Source organism: Cucurbita pepo, chromosome 9 (genome assembly GCF_057944985.1).
Source record: "Cucurbita pepo subsp. pepo isolate OVF chromosome 9, ASM5794498v1, whole genome shotgun sequence".
Taxonomy (NCBI): domain Eukaryota; kingdom Viridiplantae; phylum Streptophyta; class Magnoliopsida; order Cucurbitales; family Cucurbitaceae; genus Cucurbita; species Cucurbita pepo.
In genome coordinates this window covers 1,238,005-1,261,741 of record NC_141806.1, presented here as the reverse complement: position 1 = coordinate 1,261,741, position 23,737 = coordinate 1,238,005, and the positions used below count along the sequence as shown (strand labels likewise).

Sequence of the window (23,737 nt, the reverse complement as noted above, 5' to 3'; positions counted from 1 at the left end):
ACCTTCAATCAAGAGGTCAAAAGTTTAAAATAACTTTGTCAATTTGATTCTTTCGTGTGTGTTTTGTAAAAAATTTAGACAAGTTTGGACAGTTCTCTAATTCTTATGCTTTTTGGAGGTAGACATCAGCTCTATTTATCTGTAAGATCCAAGAAATCAGCCACAACATCAAATAACTAACTACCAGAGGTCTTATCACCATGGGCCAATGCGTCACCTAAGCTTATCCACTTGACTTTAAAAAGAAACAAACACGTCTGACATTTTTCTATTGAGAGAACGAAGAACATTGGATTGAAATTTTTAAAATCATTATTCCAGTATTGCATCCTTTAATCTGTAGCATATCGAATCCACTATTCAAAACAATCACCACCTGGACAGTGATGGAAGACGTTGATTACATTTTGAAATGCCCAATTTTCTGAGGATATAAATCTGTGAAGGCTGCTTTTTAGAAATTTGGAATGATGCATTTTTGCTTCTGGCAGCTTCAACATGTACATAGCAGTAACATTCTTACAAAACCATCTGCTTTTCATAGAGAGCTTAGCTTATTTAGCTCAGCTTACAAAATGAAAGGAGGATTACGCTTCCCTCATCACCCCGGCAAAGAAATGAAGAAAAGTCAAAATGGAGAATGTGACCCAAAACAAAAGGGAAGAAGGTGAAATAAGATGTGGGATCGAAATAAAGAAACAAGATCCACAACTGCTGAATCCATCAACTACATACAGAGATACACTTCCACCCGAACAGCTTAAGCCTGCTCATGCAATTGGTAATTGTCAAGTTTCCAAGCGGCATATTTATCCAAAAACCATGCCAACTTTCCTTTCTTTGGCTGTACCAGCCTCGCAGGTAGGAGTGGGCAGTCGGGTCCTACGTTGTCAATGGCCAAATGTACGGTCTCTGCTTTGTTTTCACCTGTCACAACAATGGCTACATTGGATGCAGAGTTGATCACAGGCAATGTGAAGGTGATCCTCTCTGGAGGAGGTTTTGGAGAATTGGTAATGAAGGTAACCCATTCATCTTTCTCTTCGAGCACTGAGTGACCAGGGAATAATGAGGCAACATGGCCATCAGAACCCATTCCAAGAAGAATGAGGTCAAACTTAGGACTGTCACTCACATCAGACACGCTTACGATGCGGGATTTAACTAACTGTCGAATGACGAACTTGTACTCATCAGCAGCTTCCTCCGCCGACACAGAATCATTGATCGAGTGTACATGGCTGGGAATAATTGGCACCTGGTGATGCAAATAGAACAGATCACTAAGCTATATAGGTAGATTGATTCAAATGGTGAGGATCAAAGTTCAATATAACCATGTTGTAGAATTGTTGACTGCAATTGCTGACTAAAAGAAAGATATGAGACTGGTTGAAATAAACACAAAGCTTAGCCACTTTGGAATAGAATTGTATTCATCTGTGCCGACTAGTAGAGTGTTGATTGGAAGACGGCCATAGGGTAAGGTTACAAAGTTCTACCATAAAACTAACAAATCCTCACAAGCATATGACAATAACAATAGCAGTCTATATGACATGAGAAAATGAAGTATGAAGAATGAAATCATGCAAAAGCTTTTACGCCGAGTTGCTTTGCATTTCTGTCTTATAGAAACATCCTAACCGAATATGATCGAGATCTTGTGTAAAAAAACAAAAACAAAATGCTTGGCTTGGTGCTTTTTCTTTATTAGACTAGAGTTCAAGACATCATTATGCTTTCAAGTATTTTTGCAAGAGGTTTCAGCACAAATTCACTCAAAAGTTAAGATATTTAGTAACAGGACATGGTACAAGGATGGATTTTCAAGGTCATTTCTTCCCTATTTTGGTTCAATAATATATGGCCAATATCAAACCTTTTGGTGGAAATTAGATAGTGTATATTAGGCTTTGTTAATCAGTGAGCTATGTTAGGGGACCATTTCCTCCTTATTATACAGCAGATATTAGGCTTTGTTAACTACAATTTGAGATGGCATGTATAAGAGAGTTAAAAATTAACACTGTAAACCTCAAAAATTCAGTGGTAGTTTAACAAAAGTGCAATTTTGAGCCGAATACCAAGAAATCCTGTCATAATGAACAAGTTAGGTGATATATAGTGAAAACTACACCGAATCCTTGTCCGTGAGGTCAAAGGTTTGAATTCCTACCTCCAAATATAGTTGAACTCAAAGAAAAAGAAAAAAGTAAGACCATTTTGTTACTAGAAAGTAACCAAATGACAACAAAGAAGTTGAGATAGGAAGGTACTCTACATTGAGCTGAATGAAAGTATTTTATAACTTCAAGGAAAAAGCAATGATTCCAGAACGATATAGAACAGATCTATATATATATATATATATATATATAAGAGCAGCTTAGTTCCTTGTTGGTCTTTAAGTGGAAACTTCAAAATAGGCCAGGCATTGGAAGATATGATTACTTCCTCTGTTAAACCCATTAAGAGCTTCCAGAATTTAGCAGACATAACATTCAGGGGAAAAAAGCTAAGGAATGATTGCTTAGTAGTTTCAGTTCCTCTAAGCTTCCAAATCACCAAGTGCATTTGCAAATTTCAGCATGCCACATTGAAGTATTAATGAAATAGAGCTTCCTTGATCCCATTGAGGAGACTAAAACATTAAATTCCCCTATTTTCCCATATGATAAGTTATCTAATTGATAAGACCAATTAGATAACAATTTGGTTTTTAAAAATTAGCTTACAAACACAACCTCCACCAACTAGTTTTTAGTTTTGGACTAGAAGAAAGTAGCTTTTAGAAACTTTTTTTTTTTTTTTTTTTTTTTGTTTGGAACTTGGCTAAGAAATCAAATTCTTCCTAGAGGATGAGAACAAAAAACCAAATAGCCATCAAATGGCCAAACAATTCGATTCCTGAGTGTAACCTCTTCCCTGAAATTGAAATAGATTGAAATAAACCTCAACCTGGACACACTTCATTTGTGAGTCGGGCTTTCAGAAGAGAGAAAAATGTTCACCCCCACCCTCCCTAAGGAGAAAAATGACAACATTAGAAACAAATGCCATAAGATAAGGCACCCATGTGATTTGTACAAACCTTGGAAAGAAGGTTGTCCTTTGCAAGCTTATAATTGCTGTCGGCATGGCTTTTTGCAACAACACGTTCATCAGCCCAAAATATATACCACTTGGCCCAGTCGACAGTCTTATTGTAAGGAGCTTCACAGAGCTTTCTGTTTATCCATGGACCAAAAATTATAGGAAGAAACCAAAATTACAAACTAGAGAAGGAAACAAAATCATCCATACCCCATCAAGTTAATGACAGAACCACCAGATAACGCAATAGAAAACACCCCACGTTCTTTCACCGATGCCTCTGATAATTCAGCAATATAATCAGCTAAATCAGTACTAAGTTCCTCCAAACTTTCATGGATCCTCAGCACTCTATCTTTATCATCCCCACATACAGCCATAATTCAGAAAGTAACAAGCCTGGTCAAGAAAGTAACAAGTTCTGGTCAGAAGGAAACAAGCCCTGAACACTAAATTTTACACCATCCTTTGAAAATTCCGCAGCGAAGATCAATGAAGAGCTTCCCCCCACTTACAGCTAATAGGCATTGAACTAAAATATGGGACATTGCAAAAACTGGATCGCATGCAGTAGAAGAATCTACAGCTCGCAATGACTGTATTAAATATGGAAATTTAAGACAGACGGATCAAGAAACATTCACAAACCAAGTGACACTATAACATGAACAGCAACATGCACGAAGCTTTAATTGACAACTAAACTGTAATTTCATTTCTTGGGCATCGGCCAAGGATCGATAACAGAAACCCTCGATTCGGGTCGATGCTTATGAAGCAGATGGAATATTTGAAAACAAACCCATACCCAGATCCTAAAACACCAAAACAAACAACCTCATTACAGAAAAAAACATGAAGAAACACAGATTGTTGGAAAAAAAAAAAAAAAGAGTTGGTTGATGTTCAAGATTGAGGGAACTGCAGCGAATAGGAGAGTCAAACCAAAAACAGGGGAAAATAAGAGGTAGAGAAATTTGCTCACACAGACGAGAAGAAAAATGGAGGGGGCTGCAGAGAAGGAAGAAGAAACTGCCGAAGGTGGAAGATGAGCATCGGCTCGAAATTAATATATAATAGTAAGGTAATGTGAGAATACTCTGCAATCCATGTTAATTTACCGATCATAATGAAAGGAAAAGCCTCACAAAAAGTTGAAATGGAAGAATTTTTACTTTCTAGGCTTCCACGTGCATCCAATGATCGTGATGCAAACACCCACGCAACGCAACACCAACTTTCTTTCTCTTTCTCTTTCACTCTCTCTCTGTAACAGATAGAAAACTCATCCACTTTCTCTCAACAAATAGAGAGAAAATCCCCTTATCCTCCTAAATCAACTGCAAAAACATTGAGAAAGAGAGGGAGAGATGGGGAGTGGCTGTGTTAAGAAATCAAAAAATGGATTTTTGATTGCCAGAGAAGAAATCTCTGATTACCCAAAATTATTTTGGAAACTATTTGTCTGTCCTATGCTTGGAGAGAGGAGAGGAGTCTTTGAATGCAAGTTAGCCAAACATCTGGACAAATACAATGCTGACAAATGTACCAATGGTGGATCTGTCTTGCAACAGTGCCAACAATGGCAGAATATTTTAACTCTACATGTACTTAACAGTGGGATTTATTCTGTGCTTTGTTTTTCTTTCAACTCCATCTGCCTTGTCCATGTATGTCCTGGATTTCTCTTTTCCTTTGCTTTAATATTTCCCTTTTACACCCAAACCCCTTCAAAGTGCTTTCTGATTGCCCCTCCCCCACGCAGGCTGATCACTCTGTCTCATATATTGCCTTCTTTATCAAAAATATTCCTTAGGAAGATGAGAAGATAACACTATACAGAAATTATCCTCACAAACACACCCGAATGAGAGATATTCTAAGAACAATCATGAAGATAATACCATTGAGATGCCATCAAATTTCCATGATCATGAGACACAACAAGCTAAATGCAGTTTTGCAACAGAGTTCTGCTACACTTAGATGTTCTCTATTGTTCTTCGTTTTTCCTAAATCTGTCCTTATATATATATATATATTTTTTTTTTTTTCAAGTGTTTATGCCATTTCAATATTTGAAGTTATTCCTTGGTTGTATATGCCAAACTTTATGTCACCTTTCAGAGTGTTGGCATTGAAGAAATCATGTCACCCATCATTTTCTTTGAGTTTCTCCCACCTCCACCACCAAAAAAAGAAAAATATAAAATAAAAGAAGGGAGGAGGGGAATGATAAAAGATATCGAGATTGAAATTGGAATCTGTTGCTGTCAAAATCAAAGAACAGTGAGGGAGAGAAGAAGGGTAGTCTGTTTACCCAACTATTTGAAAACTGAAACCCCACATAGTATGAGGAATCTTTAGCATTATCAATACTCACCTTCAAAATTGCTAGGAGCTCCCAGATTTTTAACCCTTTCTTTGGGGGAGAGGAGAACCCCTTTAAGACAACAAAAAGGAACCACCTTTGAACTTAGTATCAGATTAGACTCATCAACCCATAATATTTTTTTTTTTTTTGTTTTTTTAAGTTCCCTCTGCCTTATCTCTCCCTTTCTCGAGGTTCATATTGTAACGGTTCGACCCTACCGCTAGCAGATATTGTCTTTTTTAGTTTTTCCTTTCGAGTTTTCCTTCAAGGTTTTTAAAACGCATTTGTTAAGTAGAGGTTTGCACACTCTTGCTAGGAATGTTTCATTCTCCTCTCCAACCTACGTGGAATCTTACACACATTCTCCCAATTGTATTTTTGTTTCCTTTTAAAAATATATTACAAACAAGAGAGTGTAATACACACCTTACATTAAGTAAACTTTCATGTTAAGCCATCATTATCCATTTGAATTGGCTCCTTAGTATTGAATTAGAGTGTTAGGAGTAAGTAACACGCTTGTGTTCTTATTATTAATAAGCCATAATACTTCGTCAATATTTAATTATACAATGAATGAGGATGGCATAGAAATGTTCCTATCCCAACATTTTAAACAGCTTGAGAAATGAATGCAAATTAAAGCTTAAATACTGCTTGCTGCTTAGAAAATGTACGATCAAAATCTAAAATTATAAACACATATATTAAAGGAGAAAAATAAAATTTAAAACCAGAATTTTAAGGTGACATAAATTCCAAAATAGTTATGGCAATGTGCAGTAAAATATAAAGGCTTGTGGGGTTTGCTGACTCAAAGCCTTGAATTTCTGAACATAGGGAGCTAAGCCTACTGCTTCCCAACTGCACAACAAAGCTTTGAATTTGGGTGGCATGGCAGACAGATTCCTTTTTATGCATATAATATTGATTTCATAATTTAAAATATATATATATAGAATTCTCTCTCTCTCTCTCTCAGCATCATCTTGCCAATTATTTTTGTAGATTTTTTTTTTTTTTTTTTAGTTTGTTGCTTGTAGCTTTGAAGCATCAGATGTTGACATTATTAATTAATTAGCTAAGTTAATCGTGGTTGTTTCTATAAACTCAATTATAGACGATTTTTTTGTTTTTTTTGCCGTTTTCTTTTTAAAGTAATTTAATTGTAAATCTTTTTTTTTTTTTTTTTTTTGCCGTTCTCTTTTTAAAGTAATTTAATTGTAAATCTTTTTTTTTTTTTTTTGCCGTTCTCTTTTTAAAGTAATTTAATTGTAAATCCTTTTTACAGTAATTTAATTGTAAATCCTTTTTACAGTAATTTAATTGTAAATCTCACGTTATCCAAGGCCATAATAGTTGCTAATTTTTTATTAATGATTTAACTCACGAAATTGAGAAAGATAAAAACTTAAAAAGGAGTGGAGAAAAATTTCTGTCTGTTTAACTAAATGAAATCAGAGACAAGATTACATTTCACACCTAAAAAAATAAATAAAAAATTTTACACAAAAAAGTAAAGATGAGGAATCCTTCCATGTCGTTTACCCATCCGCATCTCTATGCAAAGATATAAGATAACTTAGAATAAAAATTAACAAATTAAATTAATTAGAAAAGACTTTCAAAGTACCTTAAGGGTAAAAGAAAAATAAAATTTAGATGGAGAATTACCTTTCAACCATTAGCCATAGTTGTTGCCTTGACATGGTGGATGGTTTGAATTAGCAACGGCTTAAAAATCCTCCCTTTTACTCAGTTAACCCCTAAATTGGAGTCAAAATTTTACATATTTTTGTACGAAAATTATATATATATATATATATATATATATATATATCATATATATCATATATTTTTTAAAATTAATTAGAATCAGCCTTTATAAATATAGAACTAATAGAAATAAATAATTATAACTTATTTCAATAAACTATTTAAAAAAAGGGAAAACGTATTGAAGTAGATAACATTAAAACAACAATATATTAAAGAAAACAACGGCGGAAGCGCATTCACATTTAGAATTTATTTAGTTTGGAAAATATATCCCCAAACCATAGCCAAAAACGAATCTTTCATCTCACAAGTGTGTGTAAACTTATCTAAATGTCCACAACCTACGCTACTCACCAATATTTGCTTCAACCTTTTGACAATTTTATAAAATTTAAATTATTTCAATCACAATAATTTCCATGTTTGCTTCTTCAAATTGAGTTCTATTTGCTCAGACCCATCTACCATCTATTGTTAATTCTAACTTTCAAACTAATACTGCTCCTCTTAATCTATTGTTAATTCTAATTTTCAAACTAATACTGCTCCTCTTAATCTATTGTTAATTCTAACTTTCAGATCAAATCAACTTTTAAAATAATAATTAATATCTTATTTAGAGAGTTTTTGAATCTGGTTAATTTTTATCTTTTTTGAGTTAAAATTGTGAATACTAACCTTGTTTGTTAAAATTGTGTTAATCCAGCAGCAGAATTCACCTGAAAAGAAAATCTGTTTTGATCTGTTACCTATTTTCCTTCAACATTTTGCAGTAAATGGGTTGAAAAGTTAGAAGTTTACTTACCCCAAAAGCTCTGAAGTTCCATGAGAGGAGCTAAACGGCAGAAGAGGAAAGTGATTTGGAGGCATTTGAGTGAATAAAGACGAGCGAGGTGTCAGACAAGAATCCCACTGCCACACGGAAGGAAAACGTGAGATTGATTGAGATAAAGCATTTATGAGAGCTACATTCATCCACCTCTCTTTCTACTTTCTATATCCCTTTTCATTGTTTCTCAGCGATTTGACAAACAAATCATTTCCACCAAAAAGGCATCATAACACAAACAACACAAAACCTTTACCAATATTCACATGATTTTTCCTTTTCCTTTTCCTTTTCCTTTTTCCTACTTCCCCAAAAGAAGTCAGTTCACTCATGATCCAAATAAGAATAATATTTGGTTGTACATACATATCATCATTACATTTTTTTTACACTTAGGATAGAGAAACAAACGTGAAAAAGAGAAACCGAAATAGTTTACTCTTTTAAATTTTAAAATTTAACAGTGATGTGTAAGAACGATATAAAGTTGCATGGCCAAACAATGTTTCATAAAACAAGTGAAATGGATGGATAGAGATGAAATTGAGGAAATATTTTTACCTCAAAAGAGCATCCACATTTTGCTCGATATTTCATTATCAAAAGCTTGGTCCTGCAATTGTAAGAAAACATGCTAAGAATAAGCCACATCGCTCTAAAATTTCTCAAGTTGTTTTCTTCTGACGTCAGGCAACTTTTTATTCAAGAGAGGTGCAAAATGTGCAGAAGTAGGTATTCATGAAAGAGACCTGTTCATGCAGAAACCAGAAAAAATACAATCCTCAAGCTGAATGGGGTTGGAATGGGGTTGGAATTGGATGACCTAATTCAGCTTTTGTCAATTAGTGAGAAAAGATATATCCATAGCACATGATGCACCATTAATTTCTGTCTAAGAAATAATAAAACCATTCAGTGGTCCACTTATCCATAGGGGGCCTGCCCAACATGGCAACATGGACAGCTCCTTTGGATTGTACCCTGTTATCTCATATAAAAATGCAGAAATTTTAAATTTATAAAGGAAATATCAATGTGGATAAACCTGTGAACAATAATATGATGCCACGTTATTTCCTCATAATTATCAAATATTGAAAAATAAGGCACTGTAAAAGCTTTATTAATATGTGGTAGTTAGCTATAAACAAACAAAAGAGTTGAGGTTGTGTCAGAACAAAGATAAACTTGGACTAAAAACAATTAGAAAGAGAAGTTGGAGGCTAACAGCTAACACCCACAAAAAACTTTGCTGCTGACGGAGACGAGGGCTGAAAGAGAAAGAAGGAAGAAAAATAGAGCAGAATCACAGCACTGTTTGGTGGATATTTCACCAGCCAAAAGCAGCTAAACCATTCAGTAGCTAAGTTTCATTCGTCTACAAATTACTTCTAGCATCTATAATCACAACCTGACAAGAAAAAAAAACCGTCATTAAACAGCTACCTCAATTATTGCCGTGTCCCTCCTTAGCATCCTCCTCCAAGAGAAGAAAATAACTCCTCGTTCTATGAGTGTGACATAGAATATGGACCACGTATTTTGAGATTTGAAATTTGGTAACTGGCCCTCCAACGTGATGGATGATAAGATACTGTGGCTTAGATGGATTTCCTTCAAAAGAACGTCAGCTCTTATGGTTCCTACTATGTAATATGCATGTATGAATGTGATTCTAGTACAAACGATCAAGAACTTGGTTACACACAAGTTGATAAGAAATTATCGGGTCAAAAAAGAAGCAAAACCTACATATTTATTTAATAGAACCAATAGAAATAATCACAAGAGAAAATAAGCGAAAACTCTGGTATCTTACAACAAAGTATTATTCTTGAAGGATTCTAGGAATAGTATTTTTCTCGTTGTTATATTTCTTTGCATACAATTGTGATAGTTCAAAAAAATATCAATCTAAATTGGAATATGAAATAAACAATTTCATTCTCATGAAGATGAATAAAATAGATTTTCTTAAACATTCTTATAAAAGAATTAAATCGATAACAAGTTCCCTGAAAATATATATATATATGGTACATTGCTTTCGTCAGTCCATGAAGGGTGACGTCAGACACTTTTCAAGGTTTTAGCATCAACAAACCAAATGCAACCAACTTTTTCCATGACCATCTAACTTCGGGAATTCTACTCTCTTTGTATAATAACATGTAAAACACGGCTACATATATGCAATTTATTTTTATTGGAAAACTTAAATCCTGCTGGATGTACTATGCAAGGATATCTTGACCAGATAATTGTCATATGGGATAAGTCTTCAAGGCTTTTTCACAACAACTAAAGCGCATGCAACTCAGATAATAAGATTATCACAGAATAAAATGAAAAAAGCAAAATGATTGCATTAAGAATGGGGAAAGGGTGAAAAAGACAGTACCTTTGATTTATAGAACTTTAACCAATAGAGAGTAGAAGAGAGAAAGGCAACACCAAAAGAGAAGCCTAAGCTTAAAAGTTAGTGTTAGAAGATTATGGTAGAAGTGCGATGCTAGGGAGGGGGAACCGAATGAATGTAAAAGAATATATATCTAATAGAAAACATCACTCGTCCATGAAAATGAATAAGATCAAGGACAAAAAAAACTCAACCTTGTAAAGAAAAGCCGAGAAACCCAGTATATCAAATCCTTAACAAAGATATCAATTCCAAAAGGAGAATATCCTATGAATACATAATGCTCCTGCTGAAACAAATTTTCCATACAGAAAGAAAGTGTACAAGTGGCAAAAGCTCCAAGACCTCAAAAAGAAATAATGCCACGCAAAACTAACACTAACCTCATGAATTGCACACAGAAGACCCGTCCTTTCTTGAGGACCTTGAGGTGCTAATTTTCATCATTCAAGATAAAGGAATACCTTCTTATGATTTCCAAAGGGTAACTTTAACCTCCAATCTTTCTGCTTACGAGTCAAAGGTCTGCCTTTACTCAAAGGATCTCGATTTTCCTTTACATTTGCTAATTTCCAGACACAGCTCTCAGATTCCAAATCCACATGATCCATCATAAAAACTCCATCATTCTCAGTGCCTCTTGATTCTCCGTCTTCTATATAGCACACTCGCATTGGCATGGCTTTAAATCTAAACAGATCATCAGGGACCTTGAGTAATCTCTCTGCACCTGGAGATGATACCTTCACAGCAGAGGAATGCTTGTTAAGGTGTTGATGTTTTTCTGGTGTATGCAGACAAAATGTGCACTAAGCAATCATTTTTCTACAGGAGTAGGGATGAATGATAAAACCTAATTAGTTGTTACCTCAAGAGCTAAATCATCCGGAATATTTCCAAGTGCCCCAGTTTCATCTAATCTTTTCTTGTACTCTTGGCTATAACTTTCAAGTTCCTCCAAGCTGGGACACCCATATCTAAAGAAGAGATCAAAATTTAACAAATTGTAAATTTATAAATCCAAGTTAAGGCCATTATGTAATCCAAACTGACTGAATGCCCACCCCAGTTTATTTTCAAGGTTAAACAGATTTCCAGCAAGCAAGACTAGAAAATTTCACCATTATCTAGTAAGGGACAAAAACAAACAGAGATGGAAAAATTCATATCAACGAAAAATAAGGGTACTAAATCAAATTTGAAAGTTCAGAGACAATTGAGTTTGAGGTATTTACTCTTTTTTTGTTCTTTTTCTCTTGATTCTATTAGAAAGGGTTTGAGTTCACCGCTGATTTCTTCCACATGAAAAGTGGGCTTTAGATGTGATTACAAATCAAATTCCCCGATACCCAGAAGGTAAAAGTACACCTCTTATGCAGGAAAATATGGACGGACAGAAAGTAGAATATTACTCGTTTGAGAGCTTGTCTAATCTGACATAAATATATCCACGTAGAGTAGTCTTAAAAGAATAGAGTTTTATGTCATCGCCAAATTGCAGCAAGACCTCGTGAGCAAGAGCAAGAACGCGTTCACCCCATGGAACGCCTTGCAAAACAACACCACCACCACCCCCTCCATCACCAAGCTATGTTATCAATAATTAGCATCATCTATAATAATAGTGAAACAAAAGCTCAGTTCAACAGATAGAAATACCTCAGGCTCCAGATCATCGTCTTCTTCCCATCCATCCGTAGTTTCTTCCCCTTCATCCCTCCCGTCTACAAAAATTAAGAGATTTCCAAGATTAAGGCCTCAAACTTTAGGCATGGCTTAAGCAAATCTTTAATTATAAATTTCAATAGCCATTTTTGTCTACAAGAGTAAAAAAATACCCCGACAAATGTACAGCAAGAAATGAACACGATATTAACATTTGAATGAGGAAACCTTTGTAAACTGAAGTGAATAGAACCTTCCGCATCAAATCTATAGTACATCATCGCAGTTTTACGATTAAAAATTAAAAGGAATACACTACAACGATATCAGTTATAAACATCGAAATCAACTAGTCCTTGGATAATATCTAACTATAAAGCAGATAATCCACTAACAGCAAACAACATCTGCAGCACAAAAAGTTAAATGGAACATAAAGCTGCCAAATCACTAACCAGTCAACCAAGCAGAGCAATTAATAAATCGTATTCCAAACGGAAATCTCGACTGAAATCTCAAAATAAGAGGAAACTAATAAGAAAATACATCCATACATTGAAGTGGATTTTGCTCTTTCACTTCATCTTCAAACTCTTTAGAGGAATTGGTATTGAATGAGCGTACGGTTGGTGAAGGAGAAAACGCGAATGCGTGCTCGCGACGGAAATGAACATGACAGGAGGAAGAGGAGCAAGAACTTTGAGAAGACCTTGCATCTGCGCAAAAGACTACAGAAGACGGCCTTCCGGCGGAGGAAAATGAAGAGAAAGCGGCGGCCCTTCGAGATCGATGAAGCAAAGTACGAGCAATCCTGTTACCACTCATCGTTTTGCCTCGTCGGTTGATTGACGGAAGCTTGGAGTTCGAAGCGCTGCTATGAAGGGTTCGGCTTTCGCGGGTTTTAGCGGTTGCGGCACGATTCTCCTAAACCCTTTAACTCCCCGGAATGTCGTCCACGACCCATCTAACTTTTTTTTTTTTTTTTTCTTAATTAAAAATCACCATTTTCTTTGCATTTAATTTTAAAATTGGTTCATAAGTTAATTTTTTTAAAAAATAATAATAATTTAATAACAATAATTTTCATTTTAAAATTTACCAAAAAAAAAAAAAAAAAAAAAAAACTAATTTTGTCTCAGAAAATTCAACTATAAAGTATATAGACCAATTTTAAATTGAGAAAGTAAAATTAATAAATTAATAAATTTAGATATTTAAAAATACAAATATTAAAATTGAATGATATCTAAAATACAATAACTAAAATCATATATATATATATATATATATATATATATATATATATATATATATATATATATAATATTAAAATACCTAATAAATTACTATACACAATATTAATTTTGTAAGAGGCCTATGGTTTTGAACTAAAAAAAAATGTAATTTTTTATTATTAAAAAAATGTCAAACAATTTAGAATTATTTGACACAAATCAAAAGTAATTTTTAAAATTCATTTACTACTAAATAGATTAAAAGTTACAATGTGGTAAAATTTAGAAACAAGTCAATCACAACTCTAAAAGTTAAAAAACTAAATTATTAAATAAATTTAATAGCCTAAAAAAATTGCAATAAGGTGAATCTCTCTCCAATATTGCTCGTAAATGAAGAATAAATTATAACTTTTATCCTTACATTAAAAAAAAATAAATAAATAATACCCACTGAATTTTAAACTTTAAAAAGCACAAACAAATATATATCCATAAATTTCAAGAAAGATACAAGCATAAAAGCAATATGATAACACAGGACAGCATAATAATCACTGGATTAAATTAAGCAAATGCATGGTAAAAAGAGCAAGTTTTAATACATTTTGAAGGAAGCGAGAGGTAAAACTTAACAAGAGCGCAGGTGAACAAGGTTGCCATATTCACTCTTTATGACTACCTACAATCGAAGGATAGTTCTAAGTGTATCACAAAGATTTTGGATGGTTTGTTGTTCTTGAGTCGCCTGCAACTCCTGAAGCGGCATATCTTCATAACACCTGCAACGAATTCAATTCCCCTCTAAAGTTATGAACAGGGAAGTAGAAATGTGGTGACGCCAGATGAGGATTGTTTTATTTCTAAGCTGACCAGTGAGTTGAAACCTCAAGAGTAAGGCATCTAAGAAAAGGTCGGATATACGCCAACCGTAGTAGAAAACCAGTATAAGAAACGAAAACGTCTTTTACTTCAACCATTCGTTATAGGAGGAGAAATGTTGACACCCAACAAGAGTATCGAATGTAAATCCATGCACAAGAACCGATGTGAAAAAACTAAAAGGAACAGAAATGGCGAGGGAGAGTATAACAACTCAAGCCCACTGCTAACCGATATTGTCCTCTTTAGACTTTCCCTTTCAAACTTCCCATCAAGGTTTTTAAAACGTGTCTGCTAGGGAGAGGTTTCCACACCCTTATAAAGAATGTTTCGTTTTCCTCTCCGATCGATGTGGGATCTCAGCAAGTGTGCACCATTTATTAGGAGACCAGACCAACTTATATAGGTTATGCTTCAAGTTTATGCTTGTAAAGTAGAAAAATAAGATGAGATAACATACATTCTGTGGTAAGCTAAAGCCTGGGCAAGGTTCAATAGGGTCGGACTTGAAGTAAGTCTTTGATAAACACTGGATGGAAGGGGCATCTGCAGTGCAAAAAATTAACAGAACAAATGTTCAAGCAGTTCAGAGGAGACGAATATAAGGAATCAGAGAAGTCATAGGAGAGATGCAAGAAGAGAGAAACCTCATTTTGTCCCCTGCGACCCTTTTTTGATTGTCCATCACCGGTGAAGAGTTCCTGAAGCGTTTCCACTGCTACAGTACCCCTGTTATCTTGTTGCATGCCTCCAAGGACATTGTCAGATAACAAAGCAATGGGGGATATATCAGTAGCTCGCAAGAATGGAATGGGTACAGTGTTACCCGCTGCATAAATGGACCAAAGCTGCAAAGGAAAAAGGCCTATCTAATCAATCTTCAGAAAGAAGAATCCTAAGAAATGAAGGAGGAAAAAATTAAACAACCAAAATACGTTCAGGTGATATGTTTCCCAAGAAGTGTTATTCAAAAAGTACCATGGGTGGTAGTGGTACAATACTTCTAAATCAATTTCTATTAAATAGAATAATGGTCTATTCTCATTTATAATAGGTACAAGAAACCTTTCAAGTAGAAGAGAAGACCTAATCCATAAAAGGAAAAAATAACACAAAAATTACAACATAGAATTTGGTTCAATTGGAGTTTTTGTATCCTATACGGTCCAACCTCATCATTATCGGGTAAGAATAATATCATCAACATATAATAGTAAGAATGATATCATCAACATATAATAATTTGGAACGTATTTGTTGATGATATCAATTAAACAGGGGTTAAAAAGTTTATTTGAACAGGGTTTTACATTCTGAAGTTTCCCTTTAAGCCCTATGCAATATACATTTATTGCCAGGATCATGTTAAAAAACCGCACTTGAAACTTAAAGTTACCTTATCCTGCAGAGCAAAAGATTTCCGGCTGACAGTTTCATTTTCCAACGTGCTAAGCTCATGAATACCCAAAAATGAAGGGGAAGATGCAGGAAGGGCAGGATCTGATTTTCCATCAAGATTATTACTAGCAATACCTCCCGTACGATCCACCACACTATAGAAGATTTACAAAAATTAGATTTCAAATGATACGGAGGTAGTGTGATTTTGATATGTAATTATGAGATAAAAATGATAATGCAACAATTTTGACTCCAGTTACACCAACGAGAAATGATGGACCAGTTGAAAGAAAATACAACACATCAGCAAGACCAGGAGAACTTACCTAGAGTCCACAATTTTGACTCCAGTTACACCAACGGATTGGCTCTCATTGCTTGAAGGACCAGTTGGTGCTACAGCATTGCCAGTATCCAGTCGAGAGGCCACCTTATCATTTTCATCTCCATCATGGACTATCATAGTGCCAAAAGTACCTGTACAATATACATGCATATATTAGATGTTGCTGATAAAATCAAATGTCTATGTTGTTGGGACAAATTCAATCATTTAAAGCAATATTTGAGAACTTTTTTCATAAGTGTTCATAGACCTAACTTGGTCAGATTGATCCACTATTTATCTTGAAATTAAGTAATGAATAACAACAAAGTAAAGATTAATTTTCAGAATCTCATCCTTTTTTTTTTTTTTTTTTTTTTTTTTTGAATCGTCTTTGAAAAGAAAACTATGGAAGTTACAAGAAGTTTAATGTCTTAAAATTTTTCTTACTAGATCTCAATCAGATTGAACTTTGAGTGGACCAACAGGGAATAAACATTGAATCAAAAGGAAGGAAACAACATGAAACAATTATTCACAAGCAAAACTATTTTATCAAAAGAGCAGTAAAACATTAAGAAAATACCAATAGTTCTGTAAATCCCATTGCCATCTCGTGAGAGAATTAAAATAATAATAATAATTAAAAGACCCCACCTATTGTTAGTGTTGGTGCAGTTGGAATGACATCCACATTACCTAATATCCGAAAACACCAGCTAAAGAAGCTTCAGGCGCAATTAATGAACTTAAATTGCAAATTTCAGACGCACTAATTTATCAATGCAAGTTTACAGAAATTATTAACTCGTGAAAAAAAAAACAAAAAACCATTTTCATAAAGTTCCGTCAGCACTGCATTAATGAAAAAAAAACACTTTTTTTAATAAGAAGCTATTTCACTAAAGTAAGAAAATGCAGAAGAGAGGAGAGAAAAGCCCCAGACCGGGGATAAGGATGTTACAAGAAACAATAAATGGTAAGCTTATAAGTTTCAATGAGCTTTTGAACTCATAAAATTATAATATCGAAGTGACACACCAATCAAAATTTCAACCATGGAAAAAAAATAATAGCAGTCTCATTGACTTTATTGAAGCACATGCCATAATTTGCATACCTTCCGCTTCTACACCCGATTGCTCTTGCTTCCTCCATGACATTTCATTTGCTACCTGAAGTCCAACATTCTGAGGTTTTGAAGGAACAGTATCTCCATAGTTTTGATTCAACTTTGCAGCTACTATAGTCTGTTTCAAATAAAATCATTATAGAAAGATGAAATTCTAGACCACCTCTTACGCATGCACATTCAGCAAGCAAGAGGTGAAGGGAGAGTGGAGAGAGGTTAGATAAAGTGAAATTTGAGCCCTTACACCATCTCCTGACGCATCTGGAGGATCACTACGAGCTTGCTGAGCCATCAACAAAGTCCTGATTTTCCTTGCCTTTTCAATCTTCGGCAACATTGCTGATGCGCCACATCTGCATTTCTCAATGAATTTGTGCTGTGCATGCAAAATAAAAACTAGTTTTCAAAGTGAAATAGAATACGAGAAAGATTACCTAGATATTTCAACTAAATACACCCCATTGGAGATTATAAAAATAACCCATGTTATTGTCTACATTGCATGGGTTATTTTTATTTAAAAAAACCGCAATGCCAAAAACTTGTTTCTTATTTAAAAAAACCGCATAACAAAACATTAAAAAAATCGACACAGTTCTTAATTATAATAATCATCTTAGCTGTTTAAATAGCAGAAGTTCCACATGGTCGGATGGGCAATTCATCTTCTTTTTGTGACATTTGTTCATTAACATATTAATTTTTTATCCCAAAAAAAACATAATAGAAATGCATGTGAATTGTGAATGAAATTAGCTCGTGGAACATATCCTAATTTATTTGGGACACAAAATTGACATGCATTACCTTCAACATCTCAGAAGCAGCAGGACGTGAACGGGGATCTTTTGTCAGACACTTCGCAACAAAATCATGGAACAACAAGGACCTGAAGAAGGATACACCACATGGTATAATACACTGATATAGTCGAGTATCACAAAGAAAAGTTAAAACAAAAAAGCAAACAAACTTTGCTTATAATACTAGAGATCAATTCAGAAACAATAATTTACAGCACTTGAAAATTTTGAACAATTTTGCTCATATCAGATGAACAGTGAACATAGTCCAAGTTAAATAATGAACAAAATAGCATGCCATCCATACCAACTTAAACGCCATAACAAATAAGTGATGCACATCAAGCTGTGAACGCATTTGGATGAAAAATTAGGCAAGTAATTGTTTTTTTTTTTTTTTTTTTACAGGAAACGTAGTAACATTTCATTGATGAGATGCAATAACAAAAGGAGAGATCCTATCCAGTTGGATTACAAAAACAAAAAAAAAAAAACACTTCCAATGATTGAAATTAGGCAAGTCTTTGTTTTTATGAGAAATAAAACTTTAATGGACCGTACAATCAAAATAAAAAATAAAAGTAAATGATTCTAGTAGATAATAACAATCAAGTTTCAGTTCAAAAGAATTTTAACTGAAGAACAAATGGTGGAAGAAAAATTAAGCAAACCATTTTTCTTTGTCTTCAAGCATTGGAGCTGGCTCAATGGATATCATGAATAAAACCTGTTACGCATGAGAAAATTCCGCATAAAAAATCAATCGGGAATAGCATTAAATATGGTGAAAGGAACAGAACCAAATCCAAAATTTAAGGCCCCCTTGATAAATATTTCATTTCTAGTCTTCTAAGTTTAACAATTGTTACTGTTTCCTCATAGTCTCTTTTATCCATTTTTTACCATTCTAAAAAACATTTTGAATATTTAGCCAAATCTCATAAACAAAAACAAGCTCTTGAAAATAACTTTTTAGTTTCTACATTTTGGTTAATTTGAAAATGATTTTAAAGTTTTAAAAAAATTGTTAATAAAAATTCATGGGTTAGCCTAGGGGTAGATAAGGGCAATTAGCATAATAAAGGTTTTAGATATAGGTTCCATTCATGGCGGTCACCTACCTAGGATTTAATATCCTACATAGTTCTTTGACAACCAAATGTTATAGGGTCAAGTCGTTGTTTTGTGAGATCAGCCGAGGTGTGCCCACTAGTGGGCCCAAACACTCATGGTTATTTGAACAAAATTATTTTAAAAAATCATAACAACTAACAAATAGGCACTAAGAATCCAACTACAAATAGTATCGATTTCATATGCAGTTCATTGCAAACAGAAAACCCAGTTACCCAAAGATGAAGCAGCACTACTACTCAATATGACTAAGATTTAGAAGATGGAAATTCTCACTCAAAGAAAGAAACAATTTCATTTATGGAGTTTCTAATGCTTCAAAATTTCAAACTAACCCTCATTGGATGCACGGCTGATCTTGGAGGAAGTCCCTGAAATCAATTACAAAATTATTGCTGGATGTCAAGAACTATCACCAGGATACTTCAAATCCCAAATAAATTGGAACAGCATCAGCAGAAGATTTTTTTTTTGAAAAAAAAGGTTAAGAAAACTTATGAGCTGATTTCATAAGGTGAGATCCTTACCTCAGCCATTTCGATAGCAGAAACACCAAGAGCCCACACATCCACCTGAAAATAAGGCAATTATTGCAAAAAGAATTAAGGTTGGCTGCAACTGTAAATGTCACAAAAAAGAACCATATATAATACAATGACAGAACATAGCCTAGTCACTCGATCACTAAATATGATACAATCGTAGATGCTTCTCTTTTAACAGATACCTTCTTTTTAAAAAACTATAGAAAATAGAAATCTCGACTGCTTTTTAGTAGGTACAATAAAGTTCTGCACAACGCCACTGATATTTCAGTGCCATATTTTTTTTTTTTTTTCAATCATTCTGTATCTCAAAAGTAAGTTGTGCTACAAAAGATTACAGTGGTCAATTAACATTATATATCTCCTTTTCTCTTTTTTTTTTTTTTTTTTTTTTTTTTTTTTGATATATGAAACTGAGATACATATACAGTCACAAAAGGTTGTCAATTTAATAAGATATTATATATCATTAAATATCATCGACCCTTTATTGTGCATATATCAGGAATTTCCAAGACTAAATAAGTTCACTCGAACTTCACATTATCAGACTTCCTACGAAAGTTTCGGCAATTCTACACTAAATTCTTTCTTTCTTTAAGCTTGTTCAGCTTCACTAAGATTAATGCAAGATCCAATTTAGATATTCAGACATGTTGTTACACCGTATCCTGATTAATATGCATGCTATGCCTATCAAAAACTTTGTCTAAAAGCACAGAAAAAATGCATGCCCTAAATCAATGACAAAAATGCATCCATAAATATTGCAACTTTGTAATAGAAAACTGGAACTTCCAATACTTCAACAATTATCAAATCAAGTCAAATCCAATCCCCAATAAAATATTTCTCTCCAACACTTAATCCACACTTGAGCTGCATGCTTCTTTTTTCTTTTCTTCTTCTTCTTTTTTCAAGTCCAAAATTAAATCGCAAAATATAAATGCATTCACAAGTTTAAAACCTCTTTCCCAAATCATTCATAATTTAAATGTCGTAGAAGGGAGATACCAATAAGATAACAATATTAATCTGCATTTGATTACCTTCCCATCGTATCGACTTTCCTGAATAACTTCTGGAGCCATCCAGTGGGGAGTGCCAATGAACTGAAAAATGTATATAAGTTCACAAGAAATGACGACCAAATATCAAGATTTACTATTTTTAAAATCTCCAAAACTAGAATCAAAGCCATGACAGGTGCATGTGCCACGGTGAACCATTTTGGGCTCCTTGCTTCAAGTGAGGTACTCACTGGGGGTGCTTTTTAAAACATTGGCAAAACTTAAGTAGATAGAAAACACATCAGGGAAAGGAAAGCCATCTAGTTACAGCCTTGAAGATTAATCTATTAGAAAATTTTGAATATCAAGTATGTTTTTCTCAACATGATATTTTATACTCATTATAGCAGTTGACATACTGTATTGCGCTTTGACATGGTCCTAGTTAGCTGGGCTGCAACTCCAAAATCACCTGCAAGCATTTTTTTAACATCATTTTTAGGACATCTGATCAGTTTGTTATTACAAAAAAAGACGAAAGCAAAGAAAGAAAATGATTTGTTTGTCTACCAAGTCCTAACTACAAAAATAGAGCTTCGGTTTAATCCCCTATAGGATAAAAGGAATGTAACTTCATCTCCTCAACATACAAGACGAGTAGTGTACTCACCCAACTTGACATCTCCTTGTTCGGTTAACAAAATATTGCCGCCCTTGATATCTCTATGTACTTTGAAAATCGAATGAAGATAAGTGAGGCCCTACAATAAAGTTAATCAATTAGGCCATCTACATACAAGAGAAGAACTTAAAGACGAACATATGACTAACGAGAAATTTAATTTCATTTTTATTGTATCAAAATGATTTTCTCCAAGTGACCTTCATTTGAGAAGCCAAGCAAGTTTTTCCCTAATACAAACGCAAGCAAAAGGATACTAGTACTCCAATCCATAGTACTAAGAGTCCACATTTTTCGGGATGAAGAAAGCCTGAAAGAAGCCAACTTGTTGAGAATCTTATACCTTCAATGCCTCCCTACAGATATATGCTATCTGATATTCCTCTAGTGCTTCTTCAGTAACATTCATCAAGTCAGCAACACTGCCACCCCCACAGTACTCCATTACTATCTGCCAAGAAATAAAGACTTGTAAATCTGAAAAGATAACAGGATGATACAGAGACGTATATTCACATGATAAACTAATGTACGCTCAATCTAACTCATGGAAATAGTTTCGTAAGTTTTTAACGTCAGCTAATTTGTTCTACCCATAGATACTCCTCTCCTTGATAGCTCCCAAGATAGCGGACAACGTTTGGATGACTGCACTGCTGCAACATCTCGATTTCACCACGAATTTCTTCATATCCTTCCTCCTATAGAAGAACTCAAAGTAAATTCTCTCTACAAAAATTCACAGATCAATGGCTAAACAAATGAGGGTGGAATTGGAAACCATACATACCCCTTCACACAAAGAAATGACCTTGATAGCAACAAGCTCAGAGGTCTTAATATCTCTTGCTTTATAAACAGCCCCATAAGACCCCTTTCCTGCAAAAGAATCAACGTGAGTTTATGATTTCCAGCGCCGCCAGAAATAACTACTGACATGATTTTGCATTTGATGCCATTTGAAAGCACAAGAAATCTTCATGTAAGAAAACTATCCTATAAGATTGCATCTCATTGACAACGAATTTCATATTTAACGTATAAGCAAATAGCTTACCGAGTTCGTTGAGCAATTCATACTTGGTATTTGGATCTTCCCTGGTGATGCTTTCAGGAATTGAACTCGTGGATACCTTACTGCGCATCCGACCACCGCCTTCCTCACTCTTCGGCGATCCATTCCCCTTCCTCTGCTTCCCAAACCCTAAGTCTCCCATTCCTTGCATGCTCGCCACCGCTCTGCCCAACGTGGACCCCTCAAGTCCTCCGCCTCCATCTCTGGTATCACTACGACTAGCAACGCTCCTTCGAAGAATGGTGTCACTAACAGATTCTCTGTTCCGCGACCTCGCCGAGGGCTTCACCACGAACGTCGAATACCCATCACCATCATCTTCCTCGCTCACATCGCCTTCCTCGCTACCATCTCTACCGCCTGATCTCGTCCCGGAGCTCCCCGTCTGAAAGTTCACGGATGGCAACGCCGAACTTCGAGGCTTCGCCGAAACTGATGAAGACAAAGAACGATTAAGAGGGCGACTCCTTCCCGTTTTGACGATCACCGTACCAAAATCTTCAGTATCGTGATCAAATCCAAAATCTTCGTCGTCGTTGTAGTCAATTGGGGCTCCACCCCCGAAATCCTTCGGAAGACGTTTGAGGAGAGGTGGGAGAGACGAATCATCGTCATCCTCGTCCTCGTGGCCCTTATCAACGTCCTTATAGACCATTGTGGCGTATAGGTCTTGACCTTCGCTCGGCGGTCTTCGTCGGCGCTGAAGTCTCCGATCGGAAGGTTTGTTGTCGGCGTCTGAATCAGAATTGGAATGGATGACAACTGTGGAGTATAGCTGAGGTTTGTTGGTGAGTCTGCGACTGCGGTAGGAGGGTGGGGGATCCATTGGGAAGTGATCGAGAGAGTGGAAGCTAGAAGGCCATAACTGCAACCGAATGTCTGACACTTGCAGCTGGTTCTTCTGGGTCCGTCGTTTACAGATTTACAGAAATTTTGGAGCGAAGCCGAAGGCGCCAGTGCCCGTGAGCTGGTGAGCACATCGTCGACACAAAATGGGCTGCCTCCCAAAGCCTTTGTCTCAAACCTCCAATGGGCTGCCACATCCGATCCAACACGTTTTTTATTTTATTATTTTATTTTTTGATTTTATTGTTAATTTTTCCTTTTAATTATTGTTTTTTAAAACTCCTTTTAATTCTTTTTCCTATTAAGCTTTGAACATTATTATGACTTGAGACATTTTTAATTATTCTTATTCATTATAATTATTATTTTATATGTAGTTAATTAATTTTAAAAAAATAATAATAAAAAACAAAAATTTCCGGAAAATGAATTGAGACCTTTTTAATTATGATTATTATTTTATATATAGTTAATTAATTTTTAAAAAAAATTAAGAAAAAACAAA

General features: G+C 34.7%; 3 protein-coding genes across 5 annotated transcripts; all 3 read right to left on the bottom strand.

Moving 5' to 3' along the window:
- Positions 1–643: 643 nt before the first annotated feature.
- LOC111802333 (putative 6-phosphogluconolactonase 1) lies at positions 644–4,582 on the bottom strand. 3 transcript variants are annotated; one of them, XM_023686658.2, is made up of 4 exons: positions 4,272–4,582; positions 3,307–3,495; positions 3,095–3,230; positions 644–1,258 (listed from the first exon to the last, which is right to left on the bottom strand). In XM_023686658.2, the coding sequence occupies exons 2-4, from the start codon at positions 3,474–3,476 to the stop codon at positions 761–763; spliced, it is 804 nt and encodes a 267-aa protein (XP_023542426.2). In that variant the 5' UTR covers positions 3,477–3,495; positions 4,272–4,582; the 3' UTR covers positions 644–760. The 3 variants fall into 3 exon arrangements, with proteins under 3 accessions (XP_023542426.2, XP_023542425.2, XP_023542427.2); XM_023686657.2 differs by lacking the exon at positions 4,272–4,582 and adding an exon at positions 4,082–4,225; XM_023686659.2 differs by lacking the exon at positions 4,272–4,582 and adding an exon at positions 4,088–4,218.
- Positions 4,583–10,674: 6,092 nt separating this feature from the next.
- Positions 10,675–13,138, bottom strand: LOC111801398 (uncharacterized). Its single transcript, XM_023685382.2, has 5 exons — positions 12,717–13,138; positions 12,157–12,221; positions 11,910–12,085; positions 11,366–11,474; positions 10,675–11,240 (listed from the first exon to the last, which is right to left on the bottom strand). Exons 1-5 carry the CDS (start codon positions 12,985–12,987, stop codon positions 10,941–10,943), a joined length of 921 nt encoding a protein of 306 aa, XP_023541150.2. The 5' UTR covers positions 12,988–13,138; the 3' UTR covers positions 10,675–10,940.
- A 792-nt stretch (positions 13,139–13,930) lies between these two features.
- Positions 13,931–23,371, bottom strand: SIK1 (Protein kinase superfamily protein). The gene is made up of 18 exons (XM_023685907.2): positions 22,369–23,371; positions 22,102–22,190; positions 21,905–22,012; positions 21,655–21,762; positions 21,300–21,390; positions 21,049–21,101; positions 20,669–20,731; positions 19,602–19,646; positions 19,410–19,445; positions 18,612–18,667; positions 17,945–18,026; positions 17,382–17,513; positions 17,126–17,255; positions 16,007–16,157; positions 15,676–15,832; positions 14,927–15,127; positions 14,740–14,825; positions 13,931–14,179 (listed from the first exon to the last, which is right to left on the bottom strand). The coding sequence occupies exons 1-18, from the start codon at positions 23,210–23,212 to the stop codon at positions 14,080–14,082; spliced, it is 2,532 nt and encodes an 843-aa protein (XP_023541675.2). The 5' UTR covers positions 23,213–23,371; the 3' UTR covers positions 13,931–14,079.
- Positions 23,372–23,737: the final 366 nt, after the last annotated feature.

What these genes read in the sequence shown, in the direction of transcription:
- LOC111802333 (XM_023686658.2), bottom strand. Translation starts at nt 3,476, where the DNA reads ATGGCTGTATGTGGGGATGATAAAGATAGAGTGCTGAGGATCCATGAA. An exon ending in TCTGTCATTAACTTGATGGG is followed by an intron (nt 3,231 to 3,306) that starts GTATGGATGATT and finishes ATGGATAAACAG; the next exon opens with AAAGCTCTGTGAAGCTCCTT. An exon ending in AGGACAACCTTCTTTCCAAG is followed by an intron (nt 1,259 to 3,094) that starts GTTTGTACAAAT and finishes TTGCATCACCAG; the next exon opens with GTGCCAATTATTCCCAGCCA.
- LOC111801398 (XM_023685382.2), bottom strand. Translation starts at nt 12,987, where the DNA reads ATGAGTGGTAACAGGATTGCTCGTACTTTGCTTCATCGATCTCGAAGG. An exon ending in AGAGCAAAATCCACTTCAAT is followed by an intron (nt 12,222 to 12,716) that starts GTATGGATGTAT and finishes TAATTTTTGTAG; the next exon opens with ACGGGAGGGATGAAGGGGAA. An exon ending in CGGATGATTTAGCTCTTGAG is followed by an intron (nt 11,241 to 11,365) that starts GTAACAACTAAT and finishes TCTGCTGTGAAG; the next exon opens with GTATCATCTCCAGGTGCAGA.
- SIK1 (XM_023685907.2), bottom strand. Translation starts at nt 23,212, where the DNA reads ATGGATCCCCCACCCTCCTACCGCAGTCGCAGACTCACCAACAAACCT. An exon ending in AAGGAGAGGAGTATCTATGG is followed by an intron (nt 21,763 to 21,904) that starts GTAGAACAAATT and finishes ATTTCTTGGCAG; the next exon opens with ATAGTAATGGAGTACTGTGG. An exon ending in ACAAGGAGATGTCAAGTTGG is followed by an intron (nt 21,102 to 21,299) that starts GTGAGTACACTA and finishes AAATGCTTGCAG; the next exon opens with GTGATTTTGGAGTTGCAGCC.